At 42.1% G+C, this 21,865-nt stretch overlaps 1 protein-coding gene across 2 annotated transcripts in view; it reads right to left on the minus strand.

Moving 5' to 3' along the window:
* SPTBN1 (spectrin beta, non-erythrocytic 1) overlaps nucleotides 1-21,865 on the minus strand; it is a 140,957-nt gene that overhangs the window by 88,068 nt on the left and 31,024 nt on the right. For both annotated transcript variants that reach the window (XM_062571685.1, XM_062571684.1), the window contains exon 2: nucleotides 11,383-11,579. In XM_062571685.1, the coding sequence (XP_062427669.1) occupies nucleotides 11,383-11,530 (148 nt within the window). In that variant the 5' untranslated portion in view covers nucleotides 11,531-11,579. The remainder of the gene's footprint in view (nucleotides 1-11,382; nucleotides 11,580-21,865) is intronic.

The raw sequence follows: 21,865 nt of genomic DNA on the forward strand, positions 1-21,865 counted from the left end.
CCCTATAAACAGAAACCTCAGAAATTAATTGGGTTCCCTTAAGAATTTTAGGCCCTCTTATATCTAAGCAACTAAGTACCAGAAAAACGTAGGTACAGGCTTGTGCTGATCCTGTCTTTCATTCAAAATGAACTGGAGAGGAAGGAAAAGAAAAACATCGGAGAAAATTTTATTGTAAGATTTTTTTAAAAAAAAATCCTACATGCATAATCATGAGCTGAAAATCTCATTTTTAAAGCTGACAGAAAAGAAACATCTCCTTATTTTCTAAAATCTTCTTCCCTCCAATCTTACCCACAAATTTCCCCATCTGTTATTTGGGAATTGCCCATCTCTGCAAAAAAGCTTAATGATTGATTGACAAGTGCTAATTTTCAGTAAACTCCTGTAGTTATTATTCCAGGGCAAACCACACTGTTCATTTAGATCTGTATGTATACACACACACACACACACACACAAGTACATGTCCATGTCTGACACACATCCATATTCAAGGCTTAACAACATTTAAAGAGGCAAAACAAAAACACCACCAGAAAGTCACTGGAAACTTCCACTCTCAAGATTTTTTACCCCAAGATACACCCACCAAGATTTTTACAATACTTTTCCATCTCGTGGTTCCTCATGAACTCTCTGACCTTCCTTCAATCTTTGTTTCAGCTGAAAGACATTCACCTCCCTATATGTAGCAGTAGCGATTGGGAGGAAAAAGGAAAAAGTTTGGCTTGCTCACTAAAAGTGCCCAGCATTGTAAGGAAGAATACTAGAAACCAAAAAAGTGGCTCTTGGAAGTAGATTTACATTGTCTTCTGTACTTGCCTCATCCTCATTCCTGCTCCTATTATTTTCCCCTATATCTCCCCAGGATATTACGGTAAGATGAGAATCAAAGCTCTGATCTGAGAAGATGATTTCATCACTAAACCTTTCCCATTAGAAGAGCTCCAAAGTTAACAGAAATTAGTAAACATTTTTAATCCTGTATTGAATTCTGCCTTGCAGTATGCGCTGCTAGACATTATTTATACTTCAGGGAGTGCTTTCATGCAGTATCCAAGCAACAAACAGAAGTAGAAATGCAAGGCACATTGCAGATTTGGCTGCATAAATAAAATAAATACAGAAACATTGCTAGTTAGAAGCTAAAGACAGGAGATGAGAACATTCTCTTCTGAATATGCATTTTGCAGGCTTCTTTTAAATTGCAGGCTCATGACTAGATTTTGAGAGGTATCCACAGCCAAACTTATCTCTAATGAAAGTCATTAAAAAAAAAAAAAAAAAAAAAGCATAATTGCTATTATTGGCACATAGTCTCTATAAACAAGAAATCTTTTCCATTAAGACATGACCCAGCAAAATATCTAAAAAACTCATTATTTCAACGAAGGGTCATTAACAGTTATCCCATGGTTTTTTTTGTGTTAAGTATCCCCCAAAACACTGATTCCAACAGCAAGGAAAAATATTGTAGTCTTTCCAGGCTTCAGGTTTCCTATGATGGGCCATTACAGGTCAGACTCCCAGCCGGTGGAAGCCAGCGTGGTCTCACTGAAAGCAGTGGAAGAACGCCAAGCTACACCAGCTGACAACCTGCCCGCAGCTCTCCTCCCAAACCATCGACTTCTGCACCATTTCATCCCAGCTGAGAATTGTATCTGGCTTAGCTCTCACTAACATCAGGGTGTTACGCTACATGGAGGATACACCTCACTGCAAGCGTTTTTCCTTTCTTTGAGCAGCTGGTAGAGCAGGAGTGTTTTACTCCCTTTCACAAACCCTCGCTCTCCTCCCTCTCCTTGCTGGGCTCGCCGGTCGCCGCTGCAGCTGGCGCACAGCACAGCACAGCACAGCAGCTCGCTCACCCCAGCGCTGCAGGCAGCCCAAAGCACATCCCCAGCGCTTTCCGCTGCACTGATGCCGTGGGGATGAATGGATGATGAAAACTAAAATAGACAGGACAGCGCTGTGCTGTGCCAACCCGGGAGTTAAAGCATCGTTCCCCACTCACCTAAAATCAGTGCAGGTAAGGAAGTACACCATTAAAGGCAGTGCAGTGGCAGTGCACTAAGGCCCAGGTATGATAGAGCACATCTACTTGCCTCCAGGATTACCCTCACAGGAATTTCACTGGTAATATCCTACAAGCAGATACGTATGTATACACAGACACAGTCAGCATATATATATATTAATTTTCAGTCTTCTTCCTCTATGTGTAGGAGGCTTTTTATTACATAATCACTTCTCAACTTCTGTACTTTTTCAGATGTCCTACTTTGGCTACAAAAACTGCCTTGTACCTTCTTTCACTAAACTACTGAATCTCTGCACTAGCATCGAGTTTGCCCCCGGCAAATAAGGGCTGGTGGACATCTGGAGTATGCTATGAGAAACCGCCAGAAACAAACGCGGTGCCTCTATTCCAGCCCAAGAGCTTAATGCACAGGAATTTGAAGATCCCCAAAAAAATCAATCACTGCAGCCTCATTCCCTGGCAAGGTGCTAGGTTCTCCTGTGGACTCCTCTAACTAGACATTGCTTAGTCTTGAAAGAACTTGATCGGAGACATAAAAAGACTGCAGTTGTCAGACTTTCCAGAGTGCGGCTGCCAGCAACTGCTCCCTTCCTGCTCCTCTCCGAGGACAAGGCAGCCCGAAGTCTGTTCTTCCAGCTCCACCTGTCCTTCCTGAACAATGTGTGCTCTCACCAGGACGCAGTCTCTTTCATGCATGACTCAGTTACTACGTATCATAAACACTGCTCTTCAACAGTCAAGCATGTATGAGTCCAAAAACCAGACAAATTATATTTGCCCAACTGCTTTCAGAAACTTGGCTTGATATTCAGGAAGCTACACAGCTCAGATATCAGATTAGATTATAAGGAATCCAACTTGTATCTCCATGTTGTTTGCATACTACTTACTTGATCCTAAAGAAAGGGAACAAAACCTCAGAAACAACTGTGCATTATTAGCATTAAAATCATAGTGCAATAAGGTAAAAATGACCTGTACCAAATTATATTCAATGATGCCCCATCAAAAATGTGAATCATTCATGTTTCCTTGAAAATCATTTTATGTAGCACAGGCATGCAGCGACACTTGTTTTTTTTCCTGGATCACTTCACTAATGATGTTTAAAATAATCATGTTGCAAACAAAATATTTTTAATGCCTATATTTTGCTGTTTGCTTTAGAAACAGTTCTCTGCCAGCAATTTAAAATCAAAAAAATTAGTGTCTTATGGGCTAAGCTTTTCTTGTTTGGTGCACAGTGTTCATCAGTAGTCAGAGGCAGCACTGCAGGTGACATGCAGATGTACAGCAGTGTCTCTGCAGCCACACTTTCTCCCTTGATGCCTACATGACACTACACATAAAATGACACTCCGGTTTTTAACTTCAGCCTCCCACAGATTCTGGGAAAGTACTGCAGCTTAGAAACTATGGTGAAAAAAATTGTTCCAGAAGTAAAACCCAGAAGGAAAGCATTGCGGCAGGTCCACACTCTGAAAAGCTTTTGCTGAAATAGCTTTTAGCAGTTCTCTCAGCAAAACAAGCTTTTTCAACATAAGCATTTTCACATTCATCTCTGTAGGTCTGCATTAGGCCTTTGGCGGCTAAACAAAAACACGGACTTGTAACCAGCACTGCCATACCAGCACTGAGCATCTGCAGCCTCACTGCCAAAAGGTTTCTGTTTAGGGTCAAGTGAATCCCTCACACCTCCTTCAAACCTCACTCCCACTTGCCTCCAAAGCCTCCAAAGCCTCCATGTGATTTACAAGCATCACTATACTGCAAAATTCCATTTCCTTAACACTTCTTGTTATTAAAATTAGTGAACTGATTTTAAAGTCCACGATATCTTCAATTCTGTAGATTCATGAAACGTACCACAAGAGATTATTCCCAGTGTGGTCTTTTACAGGCAAGAATAAACCCCTTGGTTCTGATAGAGAGGCTAAACTCTAAACCATTGTTTTTTTTCTCCTCTCTTTTTTTATTAAATTGAGACCTGCACTTTCATTTTGACTGTGCAGATTTTACTTCTTTTTCCAACATCTATCAGATTAAAACAGTAGGAACTTTGCTACAAGAGAGATGCCAGACAGCAGGGACAAACAGGTGCACAACACCTGAAGCGGGATACAAGTAGGACCTATCTTTTTTTTTGTTTTGTTTTGTTTTTCTGGTCCTATTTTTGTCCTGCTGACTTTCTGTCCTGGAGTTGTAGGAGGAATGGCTCAAGTATTGGGGCCAAAAGGGCTAACTAGCCCCCAACGTGGTATCCATCACTTTCTTGGTGCAAATTTTCTGTTTTTTTTTCCTCCAATCTTCAAGAGACAGACATTCCCCTATATTAAAAAGAAAAATTCTTCAATAATATAACCTCAGTGACAATTTCAGTGTTTTGCCCCTTTTGTTCCCGGAAGAATTAAGTTAGTAAAATGAATCACAAGTCTCACTTTCCTTTGTGCAATATGGACAACCACAGAAAGCAGCACTATAAACACAGTCTCCCTACCCATGCTGCTAAATCTACCTCTATGAGATTCATAAACACTGTGCAACATGAGCAAGTGTCCTAACCTATGCACATAGGCGGAGCTGGGAGCTTCATGTGACCGGTGCTAGGAAGATAAGTCTCTGTTATTTCATAAGTATTTTTTCTTCATATGCCAGACAGCTGAGTCACAGACCATCGAGTCACCCAGGTAAACAGAGGACAAAAGGACAAAACACAGATAATCAGAAAAATGAGTAACTTTAGCCAAGCTTTTTTCCTTTCCTTTCCCCCCTCCTTTTTTTTTTTTAATACTGAATTAGCTAATTGAAAAAAATTGAAAGTTTTGGAGGTAACAGTTCTCACACTGCCTAAAAACAGCATCTGAGGCTGCAAGCATGGTACATCTGAATGTCACAGCGCATGGAGCAGAGTGTGAAGCCTTCTGCTGATCAGCTCAACGGCTTCTTAAGGCTTTCGTAAGACCTGTATTCATAAAGGCACCGCACAGCAAATCTTGTTAGCTAATGGTCCTTGATGGAAGACAATGGATACCTGAAGATTTGTGAATGAAGAATTTTGCACAAACATGATACCCTCTCGACTTCTGCAAAGCAGGTAGAATTACCTGGCCTCCTAAATAGACCTTCCAAAGAGCCACTGAGAACAAGGACAGGTGAAAGACGATTTCCTGTAGTGCGGTATCTTACTTTACACAGTAGGGATCAGTTACTCTCTTCCCATACGAGTTGCAGAGTGAGTTAGTCCAACACGAATGATAACCAATCTGGTTGTATATCCCTTCAAATCTGGATTCTGATTGAGGTGAATTCCCAGGTGATTGGTTTGTTTGTTTGTTTGTTTGTTTTAAGCTGAAACCATCGTTTTCTTTCTTGCTTTCACTGTGTACAGATCACTTCAATAATACACAGTTCTCAATAGCCATGCTGACACGAGTGCTTCTCTGGTATTATTGTACAGTACCTCCTTTAACTGAACTCTTCTCCATTATACTGTCTATTCTGAACACAGATTACTCTGACCATCATTCCCTGCATTACTGTTTAAATATTTCAATATCCTGCTGGACTATGGCGCCATACAGAGTCTTTCAAGAAGAGAGTATCAAACTGTGACTACAGAACTCATTTCTTGCCTACTGCTCTCTACCTTTCCTTTTTTTTCTCTTATTTTCATTTTTTAATAGTGAATTAAATAAATTTCCTTTGAATTACGATAAATTAGAACCCATATAAGATGGAAGCTTTTCACAGGAGGCACTTCACAGCTTGTGGAACAATGTGGACTGAAGACACCTACAGAAAGATTCACAATGAAGCTATAACTATTAGTCAGACTGTGCAAAATGCCTATGGCAGTTCTACTTTTGAATGCAGTAACTTATAGATATGAATAAAGAATCAGTCTGGTCTGGTCTGCACATTTTGAGATCCTGGCAAGATATTGATAGTTTTTTGATTTACCTTGTCATTCCCATGAAAGGAATTTGTCAGCAGGTTGAGAGAGGTGATCCTGCCCCTCTACTCAGCCCTGGGGAGGCCTCATCTTGAGTCCTGTGTCCAGGTCTGGGCTCCCCAGTACGAGAGAGACATGGAGCTACTGGAGAGAGTCCAGCGGAGGGCTACGAAGATGATCAGAGGGCTGGAGCACCTGCCCTGTGAGGAACGGCTGCGAGAGCTGGGCCTGTTGAGCCTGGGGAAGAAAAGCCTGAGGGGGGAATCTGATCAATGTGTATAAGCACCTGAAGGGAGGGTGTCAAGGGGACAGGGACAAACTCTTTTCAGTTGTCCCATGTGACAGGACAAGAAGCAATGGGCAGAAACTGAACCACAGGCAGTTCCGCCTGACCGTGAGGGGGAATTTCTTCACTGTGAGAGTGACGGAGCACTGGACCAGGTTGCCCCAAGAGGTTGTGGAGTCTCCTTCTCTGGAGATCTTCAAAGCCCGCCTGGATGCAGCCCTGCCTAACATGCTCTAGGTGACCCTGCAGAGCAGGGAGGTTGGACTAGATGATCTCCAGAGGTCCCTTCCAACCTTACTGATTCCATGATTCTATGAAGACATAGTGAAAAAGCCGGACATCACTGGGCAGTCTTTAGGTATGATTAATCTAGGATTTCAGGGAAAAAAAAGTGCAGTTGTCATAAAATGGCCAATCTGAGAAGACTGGCCTGAGAGTTGAAGGGCTGAGAAGATGCTGGTATCTGGAAAGAGCTAGTGTCCATCTAAGTCAAACTTTGGAGAATTAGAGCATAGGAAGTAAGCAAGAAAGCAAAATGTTAATTGAATGAACTCATGTCAGAAAGCAACATAATGGCTCCTCTGGGCAATTATCACTGATTCAGCAGGTACTGAATCTGACCCCTTTGGTCTCATTTTGTATGGACGATGATTAAGTATTGTGCAGAAATACAGAATTGCTGGGAGAGGGACATAACTACCTGACAGCTTTTGGCTCCCCTCCAGTTGCAGCTGTTCTAGAGAGCTGGATTTCTTCACTCATCTCTACATGTCCATCATTAGTGCCAGGCCAGGATTACTATATAACTGCCAGTTTAACGTGTATGTGATAAGTTACAGAAGAAGTACCACTCCAAGAAAAAAAACAAAACAAAACAAAAAACACATCTCTCATCATCTCAGCTTACCAACAAAGCTGTCCAGATACAGAGGCTTGGAATGATGAAAAATTTTTGACAAAAATGCTGTTTGCTGATAGTAAAATTGAGAAGATTCAGAGGAAACAAAACCACATTTAACAAAATCATTTTCTTTTAAGCAAAGAGCGTTCACGGCAGCAAGAGCAGCTGCTACTCAGGCCAGGCCTCAGAAGGGCCTGAGGTAGGGCGAGAACTGCAGTGATTTCCCCCTCTTGCAGATCTTCCAGCCGTGGGGGACCTGGTCCACCCAGGCAGGACTATTATCCAGTAAACTCAGGCCATGCAGGTGGTGCATAACTACTTCTACCTCAGAAAGAGAGCACAGTAAGTTCCCAGAAGAAAACAATGGTGCAGGTGGTCAAATTGATGGATTTCAGAGCCCAGAGCAGACTCCCGTGATTGCCCTGTCCTTTTACTCCGTGATCCTGCTGTCTGATCCTGCAAAGAGTGGCCAAATTAAAACATACTGATTGAAAAGGAGCTTGTCTTGATTTAAAGACTACCGTGACAGAGATTATTCCTATCCTGGCTCAGTATTCTAGGCTGAGGGTCAGTTTCCCCAGCAGTTAAAAGCCTGGAAGTGCCTGTCTTTCTGGGGGAGATGCAAGGAAATATTACCTACCAGGAAGCATATCAGAAAATATGCATTGAATGCTATCAGCAGTATCATGCCTCAGTCTTTAACGAGAACTTTTGATTTGCAATATAAACCTCTTCCCATTCCTCTCTCCCTACATCATGATGATGATTTCAAGCAATGCTGCAGCAGTGCAGTGTGCTATGCCACGTTTCAGTAGCACACAAAATTCTCAATAGTAACACTAAAGCATTGCAGGTATGAAACATAACAAATTAAAATAATTATGAGTAGTACTTATAAAAAACAAATACAACATACTCTGGAAAAGTGTTTAAATATGGCTTTGAATCAAATCTTCAGCAAAATTATTTGCTTTGAAATTGGTGTTTGTTTTAGGCTATCTAAATAATTTAAGTACTTTCCTTGCATTACTTCTCCTTGAAGTAAGAGTTTCATGTTTATTATTCATTACTCAGGTGGGGAGCTCTGCTTCCCACAAAAGTGGAACAAACACTGCAACAAAAGGCTGGATCTGGGACCCAAATCTTGCTAATGAGATTGCAACAAGAGCACTTCCACACCTAAGAAATAAAATATAACCTATTACAGCAAACGTAGCAGGAGTGAAATACACCTTTTTTCCTCAAAGATCAAATTTTAAAAGAACCAAGTCAAGATTCTTCTTTTCTTACAGCAGCTTCATACCAGTCTACCACCATGGGTATCAGCCAAGCTCCTCCTGGCCCCAGTTAGCACAGCTCCATTTTAGATCAGGCATTTAACCTGTAATTTCAGATGTATACTGTGATGAGAGCTCCTGCAGTTAACAGGTCTTCCAAAGACTTATCGCACACCCTTTCTGTGAGAATTTCCATTAGTCGGTACCATTATGGCCCTGGGTAAGGGCAATACGATCTGCTCTCTGCCCACCTGGGTGAACTATTTTATTTCCCTGCTGCTCCACTCCAAACCTGATCCTGCCCAGCACCTGGAATTTAAAGGTGTGCTGCCTCTAATGCATCCCCACGGCCTGCATTAAGCAGAGAAAGGTGCTTCACGGTCGGGTCTCATCGGAATCACAAATGAAGCAACGATACCTTTGTCTCAGGAGGGAAAATTTAATAAGCATGCTTCAACACGTTGAAGTGTTGCTTTTAAAACTGTCCTTGTAATCAAACTTTTACTACCAGAAAGATCAGCATATTTTGACCTGTTTTCCGTACTGACATTATGTCCCACGCTATTGAGGCATTTTGTTCAGAGGTCAGGAATGTGGGCATGCTACCATGAGAGTCAGGAAATCATTTACAGAATGCATAAAAATTGCTTTGCAGGGCAATGCCTCAGAGCAGAGAGGACATGACATAATCTCCTTGCTGCATAAACACATTTGGTTAACGTACAGCCTTTAATACACAATAATCAAAGGTTTTAAGCAAAAAAAAAATCAAATTTAATTTCTATGCTGATCAGATAGAACTCAACAGAAGACGGCATGTATTTCAAAAGCTATGCTACTTCAGAAAACTGTAATTTCAGCATTATTTATTAAATGCCAACTACCTCCATCTACTACATTCCTCTATTTCAGGACTGGCAAGTTGTATTAACTTCTAAGTGACACTCTTTGAAGCAGAATTTTGTTATGCTTCTGATTTCTTCTGAATCTGGAAATTAATGTCATTGTCAACCACAGAAACCTAATCAAAACAATGTGAAAACCGTCAAAATGTTAATATCTGACAAGACTAATAAATGATGTGTGTGGCTCAAGTAATTTAGAATTTGGAATATTTAGATAAATAAAAGTTTACCTTATTTTTGAAGAGCATATTTATATAACATATATTGTACAACAAAAAGCATGAATCTTCTGCAAATTTAAGTATCATTGGCTAGAGGTGACATTTAAAACAATTTATTTAGAAAGTTAGCAGCAAGATGGGATATTTACTGGTATCTTCTCCATCAGGAATTTCCACACCTGGAATTGTGTATTCAGGTGTACAACTGGAACACTGCCATCACTTACAGCCACAGAAAGTCATTGCTACTCCCTGATATCACTACAACCATGCAGGTGAGACTGAAAGGAGGCTAAGCAACAAATTCACATTTCTGTAAAATACAGTAGGAATGTCTTCTTTGCAGTGAAGAAAGAGACCACTTTAAACTACCTGATTTACAGATCCACATGTTGAATTACATGCATAATCCTTGAGTTTCACCAGTTCCTTCTGTGAAGGACTGAGTCAGGAAAAAAAAAAAAAGAACTACTGGTTATTTATTTGCATCTTCAAGAGAATACTGGAAATCTTACACTTTCAGCTACACACATTGCATTTACCAGACAGCATAATCTAGCAAAACAATTTCAGGTGCTAGTGATTAAACTAGCTTTTCAGCTCCTCCTTTTCCAGGAATTCAAATAAGTTAGGGTATGTTTGCTTGAGAACTTTCAGTTTCTTTAAAAACCCTTTTTACTGCAGCAAGTCTCCTTCAGGTGAGTCAGTGGGCAATTTAACGAGTATACTGAAACACTTCCCACTCCCCACTCTCACAAGGAAAAAAGACTTGCATGGAAAAATGCACAAAGAAAAAAAAAGAAAAAAAAATCAGCCTAAAGATTTTTTTCTTGCATCTTCGGTGACTAATGTATATACTATACAGTAATTTTAAGACTTACCAGCTCTGGAAGGTCTAGCAAATCTAGAATATATCTGCAGCTACTTCCTTGCAACATCACTGAAATTAGCGGATTCCAATGGTTTAAGACTAGAATTTTGTATTTGGCCTCAGTGAATCAATTATTCCATTAATTACTTACACTGTAAGTGCTTAGGAAGTTGGTAGCTTTTTACTTATTTAAAAGGAAAACTAGTTTGAAACAGGTTTGCTTATACTCCCCAAAGAAGTGTGATAATTTCAAGAGAAATCCCTTTGCTGTGGTCCAGTCACCAGAAAGTTCTCCCTAGGCCGACTCTCTTCCATAAATCTCCATCTGAAATAACTCTTCAACCACACACAAGTTCCGCGTGTTTCATTCAGAATGTTAAACTCTGTAGCTACTCAATACCACTGTCTTGTTAACCATTTGGTCTAGGATTTTAACATAAGCAAATAAGAATACAGCTTAAGGACACCTGTTTTTGTCATTTTTACCTAAAAATATCTTCACAGGGAAAGAGTAAAACACAATGCTCTCCCTCACATACAGAAAAAAGGTAAGGAACACAACGCTGGTATAGCCTTCTAATAAAAAAAAAAATAAATAAATAACAAGAATACATGAACAAAATCTTTGGCTTCTCATGTTTACACACACACACGCCAGTCTTTATAGCAAACCTGAAGAGCCAAGTCTTTGGAAAATGTCATATACGAGCACATCCTGCACAGCAAGGCGTGCCCTTCATATCCCCACCATGATGATGGATGGAATAATCTCAGTAAAAAAAAAAGTATTCAGTCAAGCTGCACTTGACTTCAGGAAAATTTCCGCTCCAGTTGCCTGCCAAGGCACAGGCGCTGAGGACGTATGCTCTACCGAACTACCGCACGCGTACAGCTTCCGAGTACCGCCCACGAGGCGAGCGCTTACCAGCGAGGGCCTTGATGCGGGATCGCTCGAACAGTCGAGCGGAGCTATTTTCGTTGTCCCAGTCGTCGACATCCCAGCGGTTGTTGACATCGCTGTACTGCTGTTGGATTTCAATATTGTCATAGTCTGTCGCTACTGTGGTCGTCATCCTGAGTCTTCTTAAACTTCCCTCAGCATCAGATTCTTCTCAAAAAGCTCTGTAAAAGGAAAATGCATAATAATGAGGTGGGTTTAGACAACGCACATACATTGGAGTAAAGTAGTAAAATTCAAGACTTCTGGTTTCAAAAAATCCGTGGCTTTTCCTCCCGACCCCAGCCCAAGGACAGATTCAATACCACCAAGTTCTTCTTCAGAAGGAAACTGAATGCTCTTTGAGGCCTCTAAGAAATGAAGTACTTGGCAAAAGCAAGATTTTAAGACAGCAGCTAGCTGCATACACATATGCAGCGCTTCCATGTTTGACTGCACACAAAGAACATGGCGCACCTACAAAATGGCGCACTAAGATACTTTCACAGGTTTTATTTTCGAAAGCTGCTTGCTTTGTAAGTCTGTGAACATTGACTAAAGCACGCTGACCTAGGGATAACTCAGCTAAGAAAAACCCAAAGTGTGAGGAAGATCTTGATGCCTTTATAAAAGGGTGCTAATTCTGATAAAAAAAAAAATGTGAATGGTTAAAGTAACACAAGCCTTTGGCCAGCAGAAGCCCGTTAACATAGATCCGAAGAAACCTTTCTTTCCTCAGACGCAAATGCTGGCTGTGCGACTGGTGCTGGGAACGTATCTACGAACTCACCCAGACACAGCTCTGGCGGATCCACCGCTTTGAACTCTCCCGAGCAGCGAGGCAGTAGACCTCACCAGAAAACACGGGGTTTGCACGAGGTTCTGCTCCTAGTTACTGACCCCAGTACACGGGGGCCTCCTCTTTCAGGCAGTCGCGTACCCTTAGCATAGGCACACTGCTTCCCAGCCCCAAATCTGCACGTGTTTACGAGCGCTAAGGGAGCGCGGCATCCTCCTCGAGGGCAGGAGGAAGGTCCCGAGCGGCTGCTGAAGGAGAGGCCGGGGTTTCTGTTGGAACAGTTGTATTGCAGAAAGACTTAGGAGAAGAGTTTCTGAGAAAAATGTCCCATTTCACGGGTCCACCAGCTTCTCTCCTTCCTCTCTCCCTCCTGTAATCGCTCCTGGACGTTTAGCACAGGCAGGCTGATGACCGCTCGCAGCCTGCAGCCCCCTCATCTCCGTGCGACCTGCTCGCGCGTAGAAAGCCACATAACCAGCGCACGGCCGACAGCCGCCCCCGGGGGAGGCGGGCGCTCCCCTTCCCCGCGGCCGGCACCGCGGGGGGCTCCCGGCCACCCTGGCCAGCAGCCTCCGGGCACCCGCAGAGGAACCTCCAAGCGAGGCCAGCCAACCTCCAGCCTCCACCTAGCGATCTGGTGCCACCTACCGACGCGCGGGCGCGGGCGGCAGCGCCCCGCCGTTACCCTCGCCCGGCACGGCGAGCTCCTGCGGTACGCAGGCGGGGACAAACTCACGGCTTTAACAGGCCCGGAGATGTCCCACCAGCTGTTGCCATCCTGCAGCCGACGTAACTCCACCTCAGAAAAAACAACAACAACAACAACAACAATAATACTTCCTATTACTGCTCTTGCACTGAGAGGCATTAATTTTCCAGCTAGTCCTAGGATAAAAGACCTGGTTCATTTTCTCCTATTCCCTACCACATGAGAGGTTTCCTCCTATGTTTACTTGCAAAATAATCCCTTCATTTTGCACATAAATGGCAAATGAACCACATTTGAGTCCCTTATATAAGAAGCTGTGACTGAAGCCTGTTGGTGAGCTATTCAACCTTTACAAAAGGTGGGAAGAAATCGCTTTAGTTATGGTAAGCTGCCAGCAGAATGAAAGAATATGAAACAACTTGCTCTGGGAAAGGTCCTTAAAATATTACTCTTTCATTTCACATGTCCAGTACTGATGTTTGCCAGTAGGAAACCCTAAAGACGGACCCCTTTTAGGCGGAACAACTTAAAACTGATTCTGCCACTACTAAAAAGCAAAGGATGAAGCAAGGGTGGGGAGGACAGATTAAGTCCCACCAGCACATAGCATGTGCATATCTGCACAGCAGCCACAGACTGATCCTAGTCCAGCAGCAGGCCTGGACCAAAGCCTGCCACTGATCCCTGTACACAGGCAAAAATCAGGGCTCATTCCAATTAAACCCATGGAATAACTGTGCTATAAACAATGTGTAGAATCAGACCTCTATACAGCATCAGTTCAAATCTTTTTACTTTTTACATTCATAATTTCCTGATGAAAAGGAGGAAATGTGATAATGGAAAAGAAGCTCAAACAACAAAAATAAAAGCAGAGATCTAAAGACTAGAGGTAGCTACATGCCAATTTAGAATAGGTGCTACAAGCCATGAGACTGGATGTATGCATAATCCAATCCAGAATAAATTCAACTATAACACATGCCTTACCACTTCTCTTTACTCTTCTTAATCTTTACACAAGCAAAATCTATCCCAGATAAAGCTATATTGAGCATGGGATGGACCCATTAACCCATACCTGTATGGCTAGAAAACCATCATCTTTGCTCTGGTTCTATAAAGTTGTTGAAATCAAGTGCCTGTTTCAGTGGCCAACATCAGCTTTCTTTTCTGGGATGCTGACTCAACAGCACAGGGACAGCAAAGGCGGGTAGAAGGCAGACACTGCAGTGAAAAAGTAAGTACCTTGCAGCAAAGCACTTTATAATGACTTTATATTGTCACTTGACAATAACACAACTCAATCCTAAGTGAAATAATTTATCATGCCTTTTTCCAAAGTAAAATATATTGTGCACAATATAATGTGCAATTAGTTCCTTAAACTGGTGCTGAAAAATTGAAAAAGTAACACAGAAGATGCAGACATGAAGAAGGCATAACACATGTACCCAAAGAGCTTACAGAAAGCAGAGAAGGGTTCAAAGCCAGACTTCCACAGCTTTTCCCACATGTGTTTCAGATATCTCACTATCACATTAAACAAATACAAGCAAAGAAAGATTACAGGAAAGAAAAGAGAGGATCCCCCCCCCCAAAAAAAAAAAAAAATCACCACCAACAATATTCAAAGAGCAACCCAGGAAACTCTCCTGGTCTTCCTCACCGAGTTGTACAATTTTTCTCAAGACTCTTGTCGCAGTTCTGGCCCCACACAAACCCCTGGAGCCTCAGGGAGAAGTGAGGGTACAGAGATATGAGCACTAGCAGAAACTTCCAAGCCTTCTTACTGCAGAAGCCCTGCAGAGGGAACAAGCTAAAATAGCCAATGCACGTTATGGGTGTCCCTATTCACTGTGGAAGCACAAGCGCTGGTTGCAGCCTTTGTCCATATAATGAGGGAGAAAAACAATGGCAAATTCTTCTGGAACCCTTAATGCAGCCAAGCTCACTACTAATGACCTTGAGTGGGATATGTCTTCCATAAAATTAGCCATGCACTTGACAGATATATGCTGAAAAAACACCTATGTGCACACATATACACATATATGAACATACTAAATATTTATTTTACAGCCATCATTTAGTTACACTGAATTGCTGCTCAGTACTGTAATTTTAATTGCTCTGGCCTCCACAGCTTGCCGACTTCAACATGTACTTTGTGAGTACAGATTTGTTCTGGTGACTGTGCAGTCAGCAGATAGCAGGAGACAGCTGTATTGTTTACACGGGCTTGCTGCAGCGCTCTCCATTCACGCGCAAAGCGCCCACAAAAAGCCTTGCAAGAAATTGTTGTCAGATGCGTATAGCACAGGCAGAGAGCACACTGAGAGAAGAAAGGCTGTGCTCCAGGAGGAACAACCTTTGTAATTTAAACATCCTGGCCTGGCGTTAAGCTGGAATACCAATCTAATAAAGGAACAATGTTTTCTGCAGAGAGCCAAATGAAACATGAATTTCAGCTGTCAACATCCTGAGCAGTCTTAACACAGAGAACTCCAAGGCAACCCCCTCTCAGGATATGATAAATACAAGCATACTGATAACAAGACATTTTAGAAACGACAGATCTCTGCTTCATTACCATTAGCAATTCAGATATGAACTGTAAGTGGCCTTTATATGGGGCTTGGAAACAGTAAATGGGCATTTCTCAGCTAGTCCATGTCCTCCTAAACAGAGCTATAGGCACTAGGGACTCAAGAGACACAAGAAGGCAATTCCAGGCAAGCACAACTAACAAAGAGCATCCAAGCACTCCTGCACCCAAAATACTCAGCCTAGACCTCTCAGGACCAGCAGAGAAAGGTTTTGTATGTCTGCACTGACAAAATGTAACACACAATTGCCTCCTGTTAATACAGCAAAAGACTGCATGAGAACAAAGAGATCAAACCACTTTGTTTCAAAGCGGTCTTTAAAATATATTGCATAATTCTGGGGGAAGGAGGGTTGGCATTATCTTCAAAAAGAATAAATGGCTTGGAAGAAAGAATCAGCTACCAGGAAAAGCGTTTTCTCAGACAATTTTCAAAGGCAACATCCAGGGGTCAGACCCTTTGTATTTACTTTCATAAATAAACTAGATTCTGCTCTATTTGTTTCTCAGATAACAGAAAACAAACAGTTTTATTCAGACCATCTGAAGAATGAATTCATTTAACGAAAATTCATTGGCAACTTTAAATGCAATAATATAATTCACTAAACAAGCTAAGACTATATTCACTAAAATTCTGCCATAACCACACATCTGGAATTACTTCCTAATAATCACATTTATCTTTAAAGTAAACATTATTTTTTCAAGTTACTATTCTTCTGTTAAACGTCCTAAGCTGCAGTTAGTTTCAAGTTACTCTTACAGCTTGAGGATTATCAAGAGGTTTTATGGTGTTATAATTGAACAAAACGTATTTTGAACAGCAATCCCAAATGGTCTCATTACTTATGTAAAAGGTCTATTCCCCAGCAAAGGCATTGTTCAACCTATTGCAGTTTCCTAACACTGAAGATAAAATGTGTACAACTCAGTGGTTGAGAGGGCTGAAAATGAGACACAGAAACTTCAACCTCTAAGTTGCTAGACCAAAGGGTCCCAAGTCAAGCATGACCACAGCTCCTTGAATAATGAAGACATTGGTGTCTCTCCATTTCCTGCACACCAGATATGTGCATCAGAGAAACCAGCTTCACAGATCCTTCCTTTCCAGTGGCTCTCTCAGAAATTAAGCCTGGATGAGTAAAGAAAACAAATTACCATGGCTTTTGCAAGACTTTCACCTTCAGATGCTTTCACTCCCATTATTTATAGTACTTCTCTCCTATTGATGACTTCAACCAGGATAATTAGTCCAGCTCTTTAATAACAAATTCTCTTTAGAATATTTATTGTTTCTAAATGGAGGGAAATTTAGTTAAGATGTAATTAGACTTTGTATTTATTCTGAGTAATATTCATCTACCTTCTAACAGCAGCACAACTAATACTGAATGTTTAAAACTCAACATTTTAAGACGACATTTAAGCTGGAGGATCTGGGATTTCTTCCAGGCTCCCAGGATCCTGCCGCATCCTGTCTCCACTTCAAGGTGAGACTCCCACCTTACCCCCGCAAAGAGGAGAACTTCCCAGGCCAGGCAGGACATTTGCTGGGGTGTTTGCTGACTGAGCCCCTGGGCTGAACAGCGATGGGGGCAAGACGCAAGGCACATCCTAACGTGCACCTTCAGCTCAGTTGAGAAGCAGTCTCAGGGATTCATTTCTCTCTCTGCTTCTGTAAGTTGTAGGCAAGTGGCCTGATTACAGGGCAACAGGTGCACCTCAGCAGAAGGCCAAGGCGCCACATAAAATGACATGTATTCAAGCAGCACAATTCAAATGCTGCAAGTACTTCAAAAAAAATCTAGAAATTGTCGTAATTCTACGGAATATATGAACTGAAAGAGAGAAGAGCTCAGCATAAAGCTTAGATAGACTGGAAAACATTCAGTTATGCTTCAGTTCCAACCCCTTCTTAGGCCAGCCCAACCCCCGAGTTCCCAAGGAGCCAGTTCCCAGCCTGTCCTCACACCCGGACACCAGCACAGCATCTCGTCAGCTGCAACACGCTCTCCAGAGACAGAAGCCCCCCGGCCTCACAGTGCACGGGGGGCAACACCACAGCTTACGTTTTGGCTTGTTGTTTCACCTGCTAATCAAATTATAAAATAATAATGGCACTAATACAGCAAGGCTTTGACCCCCCTGACCTACAATATCCTCTGCCTCTCCTCCTCTCCCCTGCCTGCAGGGTCTGGCTCCCAATCCCACCGTGGGTAAACAGAAGCACGGTGTTTCTGCTGTTTCTAACCCAGAAAAACTCCATGAATTTTGTCTCCGCTTTCCCATTCATTCCCGCAGTCAACCTCCCTCCCTGGTGCCAACCCCTCCAGGCTGCCCCACTCTGGGAAGCGGAGGCAGAAAGCACCCAGAAAGGTCATGAGATGGGGTGGGGGAGGAGCATGCCGTGGGCACCCGATGCCACAGCCAGCGCACAGGGCGCAGACACTACAGAAATGCCATTTCGAAGCAAGACCGGAGGCTCTTTATTTCACACCCAGGCTGAAAAAGTGTGTGAAGGTCATTAAAATCAAGCAGCCTGCCCTTCAGATGAGTGAGGTCTACCACATCTCAGAAACCCATCATTTGAAAACCAGGAAACATGGAGTTAAGAGTGGTTTAGAGGCTCTGTTTTTTCTTCTAAAGTCCCCAGGATGTAACACTCTAGCTGAGAGACTGGTACATATTACATAAGCCTTGAAACAACTTCAGAAAGTGTTCACACTGTTTGCTGTAAACAAAAATACAGTCTACTAGAAAGCCAAGCATTTTCAGCAGGGGTAAACAACTCAGCACCTGCGAGCAGCATGCGTAACGCATGGCACAAGGCCTCAGACCGGTTCAGCAACCACAGAGCTTAAAACCGAGCACTTACCTCCTAGCCAAGAGCACAGAGGAACTAATAATGATTGAAAAAAGTTATTGAAGAAATGAGAACCAAATCTCTATGACCATATTCAGTTTTTCAAAACTTTAAAGTCCTGCAAGGACCCTAATATCTTCTAGTCTGACTCTCTCCACATTTCAGTTCTCTCCAAATTTCACCCAGTTTCTCCTCCATTGCCCAAGGTTATTTTTACCCTTCTGCAACTGTGGATTTCAAAATTTTGTCCTGAAGACTCTGAAACAAATTGTTTGATATATGAAGTCCAATTTTTGTCTCCTGGAAACTGAGGTCGGTCCACTCACCTGGGGTTGGAGCCCAAAATGTGCTGTAATTGTTTGAAGGGCTTCCTAGAAACAAGTTTCTTTGGGCAATATTGGTATCTTCTAGCATCAGATACATAACAGGGGTTAAACTAGGGAATGAGACTCTCCAGGTTCCTTCATTTCCCTAAGGAGCAACTCGGAGATCTCAGATTAGCCTTAGCCTCTGAACAGTCCTCTAGAGGAGCCCGTGTCCCTCTACTGACTATATATGAAGCACAAAGACACTGTCTGAAACAGAATTAAGATACTTCAGTTAGAGCATGAGAGTTTTTTGAAAAAAGTTAATAAAGTGCAAAATCAAGCAGACTGAAGCATTACTACACATACAACTTCAGGGTGGAGTAACTACCAAATCCCTCTTGGGACTGCCCTTCCCTTCCCCTCTCCTCTTGAAGAATTTGAAAGTAAAACTCTTTCGGTGGAGCTGTTAAAGGCAGGGAGGCGGAGAAAGCTGCAGCCATTTAGCACATTTCCAGTGAGCAATACTCTTTCAGTTTCTACCAAATGGGACAATTTGCAGGGATTCGGACAGTTTGCATTAAGTCGAGGGAGCTACACACAGAGGCACGTGACAAATACAAGGGCTGTGTTAATAAGACTTCATGTAATGCAAGAGCTGGTCCAGGTCTTAAAGAATATAACATCTTTATTCAGTTTTTAAACATAACAGAGTACTCAACCTCTTTCCTCTTATGGTTTTCCTTTAATAACTACTGCTGGGCAAGATTTACACAAGCTCAGTCAGGGCTATATCCAATTTAGTAGTTTTGTAAGAGTAAGGTTCAGTTCCAAAAAGTGCATCACAAGCTAGTACATGGCTGCTCAGGTGAGGTCCATGGGTTAAAAAGAGCTTCTGCCAGTCTGACAAGCCACCCTTATATCTAACGCAGCCAACGGAGAGCACAAGGTAGCTCAGCATCCAAAACTCCAATTTATGAAACATCAACAGCGCATTTTCTAAAATACTTTCACCTATATTCTGCTCCTGCTTAAGTCAATAAAGAAACTCCCACAGATTTCAATCTGAGCAGCTCTAGTCCAACATCAATTGCTTTTAAAAATCACCCTGATTACCTTCACAAGGGTCTTTCCTAAATCAGGTAAAGGCAACCTGCTGAATTATTAGTGTATCTGGGAGTTTCCTTCTGTTATGCAAATGTCTTAGCTGGAGAAAAACCTGGGGGACCTGCTCATCATCTCTACTCTAAGGCTTCTCCCCTACCCATCTTTTGTCAATTCCTATCTCACAATTACTATTTTCTCCAGCTGTTTTCAGAAAAAGCTACATTTCCAGGTAGGGTTAGTTGGTCAGATGAACCAAACTCAGAAAGCACAGGCTTTTACAGAACCTAAACCCAATAAAGAAGTTCCTGCAAATTAAAATCTAAATTCCAATCCACACTTTTTAAATAAATCTGTCAAATCTGTTATTCAAACTCTGCAGACTTGTTCTGGTGTTTGAGAGTCCAAAAGCAAATGTGGCTCGTCCCCTCTGAAACTGAAAAGTAAACAGTGAACAGTAAAATCTGGAACTATATTCTGGACAGTAATTGGAATAGTGTCCCGAGTTCTGTCAGAGCTTTAAAAGACAACTAAGATGAATTTCTGTAACTCTGCACACTGATCTATGTGTTCATTTGTAAGGAACCGTTGACATGCCAATATGTTTTCTGAGGGCCAATAGCCCTTCGCTTTTATAACTCACATACTTATCTTCCTATAAAACACAAACAGAGACAATTCTGGCCTAAACATTCTGACAAATAAAGTACCGTAACAGCACAAACCTTCCAAGGGAGATAATTAAGTAATTAAAAATAGGCTGACTTAATACCTTCACCATATATATCACAAACAGCGTTTGTAGTTGTAGGCAGAATGAAATCAACAACATGAAATCAGCTGCAGTTAAAATCAAAATGATCATCTCAGTTCCCTTTGTAATTACAGGAAAGACCTTTATTATGTAGGCTTTCACTGTTAAAATAACATTTATTCTGATATACACTTTAGCTTTAGTACAATTCAAATGTTTCATGGTGACAATGGAAGAGGGCAGGAGCTGAAAATGTCCTCAAAATTGACCGTCTCCACCTCGTGGACAGGCACCTGCCTAGGCAGGATTTTGGTGTGTAGTTCAGGGGGAATGCACCAGGAGAGCTGGGACGCACCATGCAGATTGAACCTTCTTTCAAAAGGGGATTCAGATTTTGAATAGCCTTGTAAAACACCACACTTACTGTGCTTAAGTAGTAGGTGTGAAACCTTATAAAAAGTTCAGTGAAACAGGCTAATCTCTTCCCTACTCAACCATCCCAAAGGGCTGATTTCCTGCGCAAACGCACTGACAGCAGAACAGCAGATCTCAGATGCGTGGAGTCCCAGCAGACAGGCTCGCAGCTCTCTGTGGGCAGTCCAGACTCCCGTAAGACAACCTCAGCCTTCGCATTTGGCCCTTCTCCATCTTGATTGCAGGCAGCAGGTAAAGGTGCAATTTCCAAACACCTCTGAAGAATCCCACAGGAGGGGATTCTAGTGGGGGAATATAATGGGTATTTAAGCAGTCTGAGGACACTGGCTAACCCATCTTGCCTTACAGTCAGACAGAAAGGGACATTGACATGCTTCAGCCGTATCAGCAGACTTCCAAAGAAACTATCAAGTGAATTCCTTCCACCCAGTAAGCCTACACAGTCACTGGGACTTTAAAGGATAATATTTAGTATTTTCATGTTCTAGAAGCTATCTATGGATTGACCTTCACAAGAAGAATGTGAAAATATAGGGCAATCGCCTACAGTGGTATTTACCTTTCTCTTTACTGGAAGAAAACAAAGTCTTTTTTAATGTTTTCAAGCATTCATGCAAAGTAGAGCTCCACTGAACTACAGTTACCCTTGGAAAGGGGTTTTCCATTTTCTGGTCTCTGCTCTCTTATGATCTTACGAGAAACAGGTTATTGAACCTTGGAAAACAGCTATGTGCCAGTAAAGGACTGAAAACTGAGACATTACAACTGCCTGAAGTCTAACTGTTGGACATTTGGCTCTTTGGATGAGGGCATCACTGTCTACGCATGGAGAACAGTAGAAAAACCTTAACATCTTGACCTCAGTCATGACCCTGACTTGGCAAGAAGTCC

The sequence above is a fragment of the Rhea pennata genome, chromosome 3 (genome assembly GCF_028389875.1).
Source record: "Rhea pennata isolate bPtePen1 chromosome 3, bPtePen1.pri, whole genome shotgun sequence".
Classification (NCBI taxonomy): domain Eukaryota; kingdom Metazoa; phylum Chordata; class Aves; order Rheiformes; family Rheidae; genus Rhea; species Rhea pennata.